Source organism: Plasmodium brasilianum, chromosome 7 (genome assembly GCF_023973825.1).
Source record: "Plasmodium brasilianum strain Bolivian I chromosome 7, whole genome shotgun sequence".
NCBI lineage: Eukaryota > Apicomplexa > Aconoidasida > Haemosporida > Plasmodiidae > Plasmodium > Plasmodium brasilianum.
In genome coordinates this window covers 2,292,922-2,306,274 of record NC_090120.1, presented here as the reverse complement: position 1 = coordinate 2,306,274, position 13,353 = coordinate 2,292,922, and the positions used below count along the sequence as shown (strand labels likewise).

At 19.1% G+C, this 13,353-nt stretch overlaps 3 protein-coding genes across 3 annotated transcripts; all 3 read right to left on the bottom strand.

The window, feature by feature from the left end:
- On the bottom strand, nt 1-890 carry MKS88_002193 (uncharacterized protein; the record flags this gene model as incomplete). The annotated part of the gene is made up of 2 exons (XM_067215184.1): nt 1-678; nt 807-890. The coding sequence occupies 2 exons, from the start codon at nt 888-890 to the stop codon at nt 1-3; spliced, it is 762 nt and encodes a 253-aa protein (XP_067074487.1).
- Nucleotides 891-7,592: 6,702 nt separating this feature from the next.
- On the bottom strand, nt 7,593-8,574 carry MKS88_002192 (uncharacterized protein; the record flags this gene model as incomplete). The annotated part of the gene is made up of 2 exons (XM_067215183.1): nt 7,593-8,360; nt 8,488-8,574. 2 exons carry the CDS (start codon nt 8,572-8,574, stop codon nt 7,593-7,595), a joined length of 855 nt encoding a protein of 284 aa, XP_067074486.1.
- A 2,583-nt stretch (nt 8,575-11,157) lies between these two features.
- Nucleotides 11,158-12,126, bottom strand: MKS88_002191 (uncharacterized protein; the record flags this gene model as incomplete). Its single annotated transcript, XM_067215182.1, has 2 exons — nt 11,158-11,922; nt 12,040-12,126. 2 exons carry the CDS (start codon nt 12,124-12,126, stop codon nt 11,158-11,160), a joined length of 852 nt encoding a protein of 283 aa, XP_067074485.1.
- Nucleotides 12,127-13,353: the final 1,227 nt, after the last annotated feature.

The window sequence follows — 13,353 nt, the reverse complement described above, 5'->3', positions numbered from 1 at the left end:
TTATTCCGACATTAATTTTATTTTATTATATTTTTCATTATTACGTAAGATCTTATATATTCCAATTATAAGCATAACAGAAAACATAATAATTATTACGCTAAATAATGCCAGATATACATAAAATTGTTCATGCTTATTCAACCCATCTATAGACTTATACAAAGTACCAATTAATGGGGCGCTTTCAAACTTACTTTCCAAACTTTTCCAAAAATCAAATATTGGCAATATTGATAATCCTATGCCCAAAAACAAAAAAATAAAAAATAGGGTAACTCCAAATCCATAACTTCTAAATTTTATTTTTTTCAAAGCAATATCACAAATTCTCCTCTTATTTTCCAAAGAATTATCATAATCTTTTTTTTTGATCCATTTTTTTTCAAAATGAAAATGTTTTCCATCAAACATCCCATTATTATAATCCACAACTTCTGTATAGTATTTTGCCTTATTTAATAAATTTCTATTATATTTTTTGTTCTTTTCATTTGTCCACTTTTTATAACTAGATATATTTTTTTTTTCACACTCTCTATTATATTGTGTATCTTCTTTTAAAACCGCCGTATTTGAACAGTTATCCTGTTTATATTTTGCTAATAATCGATCATTTATCGTATCTAATTTTCTCCTAATATTGCAGTTATCAACCAAATATTTGTTAAAATTTTTCTAAAAAATCAAAGTAAATATTTTAAATTTAAATGATACATAACTCCTTCTAAAGAAAATTATTAATATAAATAATATAGTAAAAATAGCGAAAATAAAAATTTTCTTAAATAATATTTTCTTATTACATTATTGTTAAGGTGATTTGTCCAAGTTAAAGCGATAACAGCAGCAATTTTAATAATTAAGAATAACTTAATTTTTTGTTCCATAATAAAGATCTTTAATATCCTAAATCATACAATAAGTGAATAGTAATAATATTAATATAATATACTTTTAATGATAAAATGCAATATTAGTTTTTATTATTTAACTTTATTATTACTTTGTATATACCTAATAAAATATATTAAGTGTGATTCTTTTCAAAACATGGACAATAATTTTTTTTAAAATTTACCATAAATTTTTTATTTTATTTTAATATAAATATTTTTTTCAGTAATAAAATAATCTAAATTCATTAAAAATTATTTCAAAAAACATAAAATAATTATTTAACATAGTGCATTAATTAAATAAATTGTTTATTTATCCTTTTTAAAATAAAAAAGAATTCTAAATATTTGTATATAGAGAGTTTATGTAGAATATGGAATATATAACCTATCGTATATATGTTGTAAATAATATAGATGATGTATTTATATGTATTTTCAGAGAATTATTGTTATTTTCAACATTACCATTAATAATTTATATTTTATATAACTTATAATTTAGAAAGTTCTATATTATTTCTTAAAAATATTAATTATTATAGTAATAGTAATAATAAATGAAAATAAAAATATATATCTTATCGCTTTGAGTTATTTATAGCACCTTACTCAGTTACTAGGTAAAAATATGCATATTTTTTTGTTTTATAACCTGTTTTAAAATAATACACATAACATAATAACGAATATATGATAAAATATATTTTTTAAGGGTAATTATTGATTTATTTTTTATTTTTTTAATATAAATTTTAATTATATATATTTTATACTATAGCTTTTAAATTTGAAATTTTTAATTTTAACAACTTATTTTATTTTTTTTTAACTACATGTATATATACATGGATATTTAAATAAAATTTGAAAAAAGAAAACAAAAATGAAGATATACATGAATTCATGTATAAAATATAATACCAATCAAATCTTCTTTAGCTAAAAATGTATTAGATTAATATTATCAAGCATAAAAATACATATCTTTTATATTATGGAATTATTTTATACTAAAAATTTATGTGATTCATATAAAATACAATTAACTATAATAATAATATAATACACCTTTTCAACATATCCATCATTAGTAGAAAAGAATAATGCACAAATTAATAATATTCTAATTAGGTACCTACTAGATATTAAAATTGTACTAATAGATTTTTATTACATCCTTCGAATAATCTAAACACTAAAACAAAAACACTATATATATATATATATCGTATACAGAAAATATATAATTTCATAAAAAATTATAACTTTAAATATTAATAAAGAAAAAAGAAAATTAAAGAACTTACCAATATTTTGATTAACAAGCTTTCCAATATTTCTTTTGTATTTATATGCGAATATTTAATTCAAAATATCCAGTTTCAGCTCTATTCGAATAAATGAAATACTTAATATTTTTCTTGTGTAAGTAATACATCTTCAAATTTACGTACCTCATGCTTAACAAATTGAATAGAAATCATAATTTAAGATTTACTTTCAAAATTACGGGAGAGCATTTTTGGAAATATTTTAATTATTCATACTAAAATACTCATATATAAATATCACTAAAAATCATATAACTTATCCTTATATAAGCAATCCTTATATACATAATAGAGAGTAATATTTTAATTATAACATATAATAGCTTATAAAATTAGTAAAATAACTATTAAACATGTATGAACTATATATATATATATATATATATATATATATATATTTATTTATTTATTTATTTATTTACGCGCTTCCTGTTATGACTTTTCAATATAAACACTCTAACACGCGCAAGAAAAGCTAGTACATGAAAAAAAAAAAAAAATATATATAAACATGCTATATGCATACGTAAGCATACATCTATGAATAATGATACTCGATGAGAGTATACAACGTGAACGAAATTGGTAACCCATATTTTTTCATTTATTTATATACTTAAAATTACTTAATGACTATAAATACCCTATTCGATATATTTTATTTTAAATGATTTTAATATGCATTGGTGTCTTTATAAATGTATTCTTCTTATGGGTTCCTTCGTTTCACATATGTACGGTACAACATAAAAAAAAATCTACAAATATATATATATATATACATATATATATATGAAGCTCATCCATCAAAAGGAACTGCCATAATGATTTCATAAGAAAAAATAGATAAATGAAGTTGTAAAAAATATATTTCATTTGTTTTATTAGCTATTATTATTTTTGTGTACCGTCTGTTTATGCAAGAAAACACGCCTCTATCAACCGTATTATAAATATAGATAAATAATTCAAAATATATTTATCACGTTTAAAAAAAAAAGATACGTATTTTGAAATGTAGAAATATACAGGTATTAAAATATATAAATGGATACATTACATTATGTAAGTATACATATTTATATATAGGCACGCGCCCATGCGCATTTACATACATGTATGTTCATCGCCAATGTATATATACATGGCATATCAGAATAGATGACATATATAAATTTTTTGAAAACAATAGTTATGAACTTTTGTATCTTTAATTCCCAACAAATTATATAATTAATTGCTTAATTTTTCTATTTTCACCCTTTCATTCATGCTAAAGAAAAAAAAAACGAATTTAGGAAAATGTTGTAAAGAGATACACAACCATTTTATTTCTGTCTCTTTTTCATAAAACACTTGTGTGTATATCCATTTTCCTTTTTAGAAAAATATCTTTGTAATTTATGTTTGAACTTAAAAAAAAACGAAAAAAAAATTACCTTAAAATATCCAACTATACATATACATTGTGTAACAGTATTAATCATATTTCATTATATTTTATTTTTTTTTTATTTTACTGGAGCCACTTTTCCATGGCCATATCAGATGATGTTTATCTCCTTTTTTATTCCTCCTTTTTTAACATAACCTTCTTTCAGGATGATTAATTTATCTTGATAAAGATACAGTTAACCTATAAAAAGAAAGCGTATTATTCATGTACACAGCGATAATTCCCTCAATTCTCATATTTTATATTTATTAGAATTTATGCATTTACATTTCATTAATATTTAAGCCTACAATGAAAAGCAATATATCAAGTGCAAAAAATAAAATAAGTATACCAATTAGTATTACGTATATTAATACGATTATTATAACAGTTCTATCTTATACTTACCGTACATCGACTTTTTTACAATTGTAAAGCTAAATTTATAATTTATCTTATTTTTGAAAATTTATACACAAGGAAATACTATTATAATTTAATAATATATTATTTTTTTATTTTAATTTTTTAAATACTAACTTCAAAAAAAAAGAAAGACAAAGAGTTTGGTTAAAGTGAGATAAAAGGGAGAAATGAAAATTTGAAGTAAAGAAAATTTTAGGGATATATATACATGTACATTTTATATTATGTCCTCATTCATACATGTATATACTTGAAAAAAGTTCAAAAAAAATGAAAAAAAAAAAGAGATAAATCTGTGTATATGAACTGAAGAGTCTCCAAAATGAAACAATACTTATATAATAAAATCAAACAGAAATTAAAATATTTATATTGAAGTATATAATAGACATGGTAAAGGAGCTAAAAATGACAAGAAAAAATCAATCGTTACTAAATTTTTATTCTAAAATACATAAAAGAAAAAAAGTGAAAACTTTTTTATGTTTATACCTTGTATTATATGCATATTCTTCAATTTATCTTTATATTTAAAAAAAAAAAAAAACTTATTATAACATTAGAACAATGCTATATATTGACATACAATGTCATTTTATATATAAAACTTTCATTAAAAGAGTGTATTATATGTTGTTTTTTTCATATGGTTATATATGACAGTTCAGTAACTTATATGTCTGTCTATATTAAAATGTAAAAATAAAAAGAAAGAATATTTTTAAAAATTCATAATATATGAATTGAATTCATATATAATACTCTAATAATACATATGTAATTTGTTCACAGATTTATATTTTATATATTTATTTATTTATATATTTGTTCTCCTATACTAATTTTTGTATTTTGCAATTCTCTATAATTAACAATTAAGAAGGTTCCTTTTAAATATCGTTTACATCTGTTTTTTAATTAATATACTTTATACGCTTTGCTTAAATTAACGTACTACTTTATTTCGAAATGTCACATTTTTTTAAATTATAATATTATCTAAATTTGAATAACGTCTTAGACGAATATAAAATGATTGTGCGTTACTATAGTAATCCTGTTTAAAAGTCAGTGCAACTAAAAATATTAATTGTCTGTAACTCTGTTTTCATATGATATAAAAATATAATTTTTATATATCAATATCTGTTGTCACAAAAGTAACCATAAAAATCATAATCAAAAATAATATTAGACCACATCATTTATAATTACAATAAATAATAATATTTTAATTATAGTATTCTTTGAAATATATATTCTATGAATTACGTGGAAACGTACAAATAATTACAACAAATATGACTTCTTATGTGTAATGTTCCTTTTGTATAATTTTCATCCTATATTCAATTAAAATAATTATATAAAAATATAGAAAAATTCAAATTGTTCTTTGATTTATCCACAGTATCTTATATTTACATGGGCGTCTGTAATAACCTTCGAAGTCTAGTATATAATTATAATTCTGATAATATTATTTGATAGAATATTTGTGTAAAACTCGTAAAATATTTTAAACAGTTTTTATAAATTCATAAATCATTGTTATTATAATATATAATCTAAAAAAATTTTAAAATCATGTATATTTCAAATTATTATGAACAATACAACAATAAATATATAGGTTATTTTATGACATAAAAAAAAATGAAACAATTGTAATAAATTTAATTTCCATAATTCTTCTAAAAATATTTAAGTAAATAAATATAGATATTCTCAGTTTTTACATTGCCTTTAATTAAACAAATACTATATAAAATAGAATCGATTCTAATTCAATTATTTATTTTTTTTTTAACATAGTTGTAGATGTAAAAGTAGAAAAATACATTATCACAATAATTTATGCCATATATATGCTTATATTTTATTAATAGAAAAAGATATTCTATTCAAATAAAATAACATTTAATATTAATAATATATATATAAATATATATGTTTTTTATTTAAACAATAATTAGAAATATTTTCGCTGTCATACAAAATTTTCTATATATGATGTTATTATGATATTTACTATATAAGTATGCATTTATAAAAAATGGGATATCTATGTGTTAAGAGATTAAACAATATATTTTTAAATTCATTCTATTATTGCAACTAAATCATATATTAAAGTTATATTATGAGTTTGTTTAGAAAATATGAAAAATCAAATTTAATATGTGAATTGTATTTATTAAATTTACTCAAAAACGGTTGAGAGAAGAAACATATTTTTTAAATTTTTTAACTAAACAGTAAAAAAAAAATAGATTAAATTTTACATTATGCCTTATTTAAAAATATATAAAAAATATAAAAAATATTACGCATTCATAAGTTATATATTAGAACAAAATATTCTTTAACATTTATTTTGTTTAAAAATTGTCATTATTTTTTAAAGAAATTATTAATTAATATAAACTTTATTATTATATACATTTAAAATTATTTTAACAATTTACATCATATATTTATGGAAAGTGCGTAAAGAGCACGAATATGTAATTCTTTATTTACAAATAATTACATGTTTTTACAACTGTATATATTTTTTTTCATTATGCTTAATTAAAATTTTTATTTTACCCTCATATAATGTATTTTTCTAAATTTACTATTACGAGATAAACATAAAAATAAAACTAAATTTCGACATATTAACTAATAATATCTGATTAAATTCAAATCGTTATTTTAATGATTCAATGACATAGGATATATATAAAATTCATAATATATTTATATAAAAATTTTCAATAAAATATATATAAAAATAGTTTTTAAATATTAATTAATAATTCATTTAATCATTATAGCAATGCGATATATGCATTTAACTCTTTAATTGCAAATAATTAATTTTATGAATATAGTAAACTATTATAGATCATTCATATTTTAATATGATATTATTTTTTTTTTAAAGTAAATAACAAAACATGCATATATACACATGCATGGGAACAAAACACTTTCAGTATATTTCATTAAAAATAAAAAAAATCACGTTCATTTTTACCCAAAAAATAACAAAAAATATTTTTAATTTAGTTAATATATAATAGTGTTACTGTGAAATATTGAAAATTAGAATGTACAATATTTTATAATTCAAACATTGATTAACACCCTATTTAAAGACAATTATATAAATTGTCTTATTATATATGAGTTATAATATAAAAATATATATTTTTCATAAGAATCCATTGACATAATCACATATATTTACTAGTTCATAATGTATATTTAATAATTCTATAATAATTTCAGAATATATATGTTTAGAAAAAAGAAAAATTTTAAATTCACAAAAAAACAAAGAACATATATTTTAACTGTTGTATCCTAAAAATACCATATGTATATGGATACAAATGTAAAATATAAGAAATTATGGGAATGTTTATTAGGCATATTAATAGGGATGATACATATATCAGTTCATATTGAAGATTACACAAACTAACATATTACTTATTATAGATTTTACCTTTTCCTGAACTTAATTTCTTGATATTTTTTTACCTTTTTATGGTAGTAAAAAATTCCTAATATAATGGTGATACCCAGTACTAGGAGAGGTATACAATAAATTATATAAATTAGAAAAGGTTTAGTTATAAAAGTCCAATTTCTAGGAGATGTTGATGCACCATTCACAGGAATCTTAGCTGTATGCCACAAAAAGTCTAAATTGAGTTTCCCCAAGAAAGCACGTAAGGGACTTGACCATTTAGCTCCATGTGTGTTTTTCAGTACTTTTAGCAATCCCCCAATAATTCCATAACCACAAGAAAAATCTAATATTATTGAGATTAATAAAAACAAGAATAAGAATAAAGGTAAACAAATTCGTACTTTTTTTTTTTTAAATATTATTTTTCTGAAAAACTTATTAGTAATAGTTCTGTTGTTTTGAAGAAAATCTAAGTAATCTAATTCTTTGAATATTTTTTTTTCTATACGAGAATATGCTCTTGTTTCAAACATAAAAGATTTATTTTTCATATGTTGCTTATGACCTCCTTCATTCACTAATGCCCTTCCATTTGACTGCTTTTTTGTTTCTGGGTTTTTTTCTTCATTATTAGATACGTACCTTTTTTCTTTTGATTGATATTTTGGTATATATTCATGTAAATATACAGCACATGAATCCTTATCTTGTTTATATTTTGCTAGTATCCTATATGTGCTTGCATTTATTTTTTTTTCAAGCTTGTAGTTATCAACTTCAGACATCTTAAATGTACTCTAAAAAAAACAAAGTAAACATTTGTTATTTATTAAATGAAATATTTTATGCTAAAAAAGCTTATTAACAAAAATAAAACACTAAAAATGGTAATAACCAAAATATTTTCAAATAATATTTTCATACTACGTCATTTTTAAAATGGTTTGTCCAGGATAAAAGTATAAACGCATAAATTTTAATACGTAAAATTATCATCATTTTTTTTTCCATGATATAAAATTTTAATACTATAACTTATTCAAGAAAGAATAAATAAACCGTAGTATAATATTCTTTTAATGCTAAAAAATAATTTATTACATATTTAGTATTTTTATCATTTTTCCTTTATCTATATATGAAGCGATAAAAAAAAAATGTACATATAATATCTTTAACAGTAGACACAAGGAAAAATATCTTTAATAATATATAATAAAATTCTTATCTTTATTTTGCTTTTAACAAATTAATTTTTATTAAAAAAAAATAATTTGAATACATTTATAAATATTTAAAAATTATAGTTTAATTAATTGATGTGGAACAATAATTAAATATTTTTTTATTCATCACTTATAAATATGTTAAAATAAAAATAAGTTTACTAAATATTTCCAAACATATATTTCATGTATTAGCATATAGAATGTAGAGAATATAGGTTATGTATTTTCTCTGTATTTAGACTATAACCAATTTTAGCAATATTTTTATTTTAATAATTCTAATTTTATAAACCATTTGTTTTCAAAAATTGGAATTTAATGTTATATAATATAAATTATTATAATATTCTAATAATAATAAGGTTAAATAAAGCATAGTTACTACAACAGTTTGTATTATATTAATTGCGGCGCTTTAATTATTTAATGATCTATAATGTATTTAGAAAAATATAATTTACTAGATATTACAAAATATATAATTTAATATATATTTAAAAATTCAATAAATGAGAATTTTTTATTTTTGTATAATAATTTTCGTAAGTTACTATTTTAAATTAAGATTAATTCATATTACTTCTAAATGAATTGTTTTTAAATTCTACTATATAATTTATTATTTATTTCGTTTTTTAAATAAATAAATAAATATATATATATATACTTAGAAGAAATTTTAATATTATATAATAAAATAAAAGTAATAATATATATTAATAGTTACATATCGGCATAATTATCAGAATATCATTGTTTCAATAATATATTTTTTTATGCAATAAACAATAAAAACACATATATTTTATTCTTTACGTTTTATTACATTAAGCACATATAAGTAATAACTATAAAATAGAATTAATTAAAGAACTACGTAATAGTAATAATAAAATATTAAAAGTACGTATAAACTTATATATTATTACAACTTTGTCATACACCGTATTAATAATAACATACATGCATTTTATAGTAAAAACGAAAATACACTAATTTGTGTTGAACAGTTCTTAGAAATAACTTGAATACTAACTCGCGCATCTAAACCAAAAATATATGTGTATATATGAATTGTATATATGAAAACAGTTTTTGTTTTTTGTTTTGTTTTATTTCATTTACAAAATGAGAATTTAAATGTATGTGAGTACTTATCAGTGAATATAAACTATATGTATCATTTTGCATTCTTTAAATAATATTAAATCTTTACTTATATATTTATAAATGACCATGAATATAGTACAAATATATAAATAAATACCGATACATTATTATGTGGTTCTACAGTATATATATTTATTTGTATTAATTTTAATGATATTTTTGATTTATATTGATATATAACACATATTTAGATGTCAATTACGAAAAAAAGAAGAAAAAAAGACAAATAATTCCAATATAAGTTATACTAATATATTTTTGCATTTAATTAATTAAATTTTCTTTTTAATTATGAAAAAAAAATATATAACTATAGTATATTTATATATAGTTTTGGAATAAATATACATTTAACTAGACCTTCCAAAATTTAGTTATCACCATAACGAAGCACAATAATAATAAATTAAAACTTTTTGACCCTTCAGTTAATTTTGAATATTGATATTTCCAATTTTAGTAAACTATTAAAAATAACCCATATATTATAAACATATTATTTAATTATATATTTATATTTTCCTCTTAAAAATATAGAAAAACGATGGAAAATTTTTTATAAAAACTTTTAAAAAAAATATATAACTTATATATCATAAATATTATGTTATAACATAGAAGTTAGGTTTTCAAGTAAAAATATATAAATATATATATATATATAAATATATCGGTGAAACAAAATATTATTATTTATTTGCATTAAATATAAAACAAGACACATTCATTTGTAATTTAAAATTAATCATAAATTTTTTTAATAGTACCATTAATAAGAATATTAAACTACAATTAGTTAAAAAATGGAAGGTACTATTTCTAATAATTCAAATATAAATTAACATAAAACCAGAATAATATTATACGAATTGTGGTATCATATATTAATCTTAACTAACAAATACATATATTTCATAAGAAACTACTTATATACACAAATACTAAGACCTAATATTTATTTAAACGGAATTATTATATTATAATACATATTTTATAATTTTAAACTTTTAAATTCACAAAAAAACTAACTTTTTTTTGTAGCTCCATACCAAAAATGATAGATATAAATTTAATGATTTATAAAATTTAAGCAATTTTATTAAACCTCTATTAAGAATAGAACTATAGATAGTATAGTAAATCTTTTATATTAAGGACTTCATTATACAGAAGTACATATTACTTATTATACATTTTACCTTTTCGTAAATTTAATTTTTTCATATTTTTTTACTTTTTTATGATAATATATTACCCATAATATAATTGTGACACCTATTACAATGAAAGGTATTAAATATATAAAAATACCAAAAAAACCTGTTACATAATAGTGATCTGGAACGGCATTACCTTCCCTTGATACTGATTTCACTCCTTTATCTACAGATTTGAGAAAATCACATAAGAAAGATCCCTTCAATGCTTTATGTAAACTTTCCAACCATCCTGTAGTAATTGCATTCAATGTCTTAATCAACGCTCCTATAAGTCCAAATCCGCCAAAATCCAATATGAGCGATATTGATAGTAATAGTATTACGATAACAGGTAAAGCTAGTCGCAATCCGTATTTTTTACGCATTATTTTATTGTAAGTCTTTTCACTAATTGTTCTGCTGTTTTTCAGAAAATCTGTATAGTCTAGTTCTTTGAATATTTTTTTTTCCAAACGGGAATATTTTTTTGTCTCAAATATACATGATTTATTTTTCATATTTTTTTTATGGCATCTTACATTTCTTGAAAAACGTCCATTTATTTTTTTCTCTTTTTCTACGACCAATTTTTCATTATTAGCTATATCTCTTTTATAGTTTACCCCACTTGGTACTTTTTCGTTTAAACATACAAAAACTGAATCCTTATCCTCATTATATTGTGCCATTAAACGATAATTTCTTGAATATAATTTTTTACAATAACTGTAACATTCATCCAAAGAATTTTTTGTCGTGCTCTGAAAAAACACAAAAAAGATTATCATATAATCTAATGAATAATATCACACTAAAAAAAAGTACAAATAAAAATAAAATACAAAAAATGTAAATATCATTAAATACTATTGCCACACCGTATATATATAAATATAGCATATCCAGCTTAAAACGATTAAGGTAGTAATTTTAACATATAACATTGAATTAATTTTTTCTTCCATGATATATATCCTTAATATTGTAATATACTGAGAAATGATATAATTAACAATAATGTTATATTTTTATAATTATAAAAGACGCTATTATTATTTATTTAATTTTATTGTTATTCTTTCTTTTTTTTTTTTTTGTAAAAATATAATAAAAATTATATAATTTTTGTTTACAATTGAGACAGAGGAATTTAAACATAAAGCTGTACTATAAAATTTATATCTCAATGTTATCTATAAAAAAATATTTTTAATTATAACAATATTAATTGAATTTATTAATAAATATTCAAAATATATAAATTATATATTTAATATATTAAAGCATTTAAATAATTTTATTATTTCTTTACAAAATAAAATAAGAAAATATGTATGACTATTTTATATTTCGAATTATTTAGTTTATATAGAATATAGAATGTAGAGATTATAGATAACGCATGTTCTATACATTAAGGGAAGTATTATTGATTTCATTAATGTTTTTCCATTACTAATTTTAATTTTATAAAAACTGTATATTTAGTAAAACATTCGATTATAGTTATATAATATTTATTAATATTATAATAACATAAAGGTAATAATAAATAAATATATAAAGTAATGAATAACTGTTGTATAAAATATATTAACCTGATCATATTATTAGTAGAATAATGCTGTTGTTTAGTTATATCAAGCGTGAAAATCCACTTTACAGTTCATTATCTATATTTTATCATTTATATATAAGTAATTTTTATAAAATAGGGTTAATTCTAACAATTATTTATAATAAAAAACAAAATATGTAATATGCTTTAAGTTTCCCATTTAAATATAAACCTTATAATATTCAAAAATTGATAATATTCCATTAATAATTCATTTTTTAAAGTATAATTTTGTCATTAATTATTTATTCACACATGAACTATAAAAAAAAAATTTAAAACCTATTAAAAATATTCTTACATCAAAAAAATTATTAAACATATAATGCCAATAATAATTTTTTTATAAAGATAATTTGTTAAAATTACTTTTAAATTAAAAATAAGTATAACAAAAAAAAGAAAAACGAATGATTTTGTTTCCATTACATGGAAAACAACGTAAATATTAAAAATAATGCATATTAATTTTTTTTAAAAAATCACTTAAAATATTACATATAATCATTAAAAAATATATATAATTGTTAATAGAATAAATTATTTCAATAGATTAGTAAAACTATATTAATTC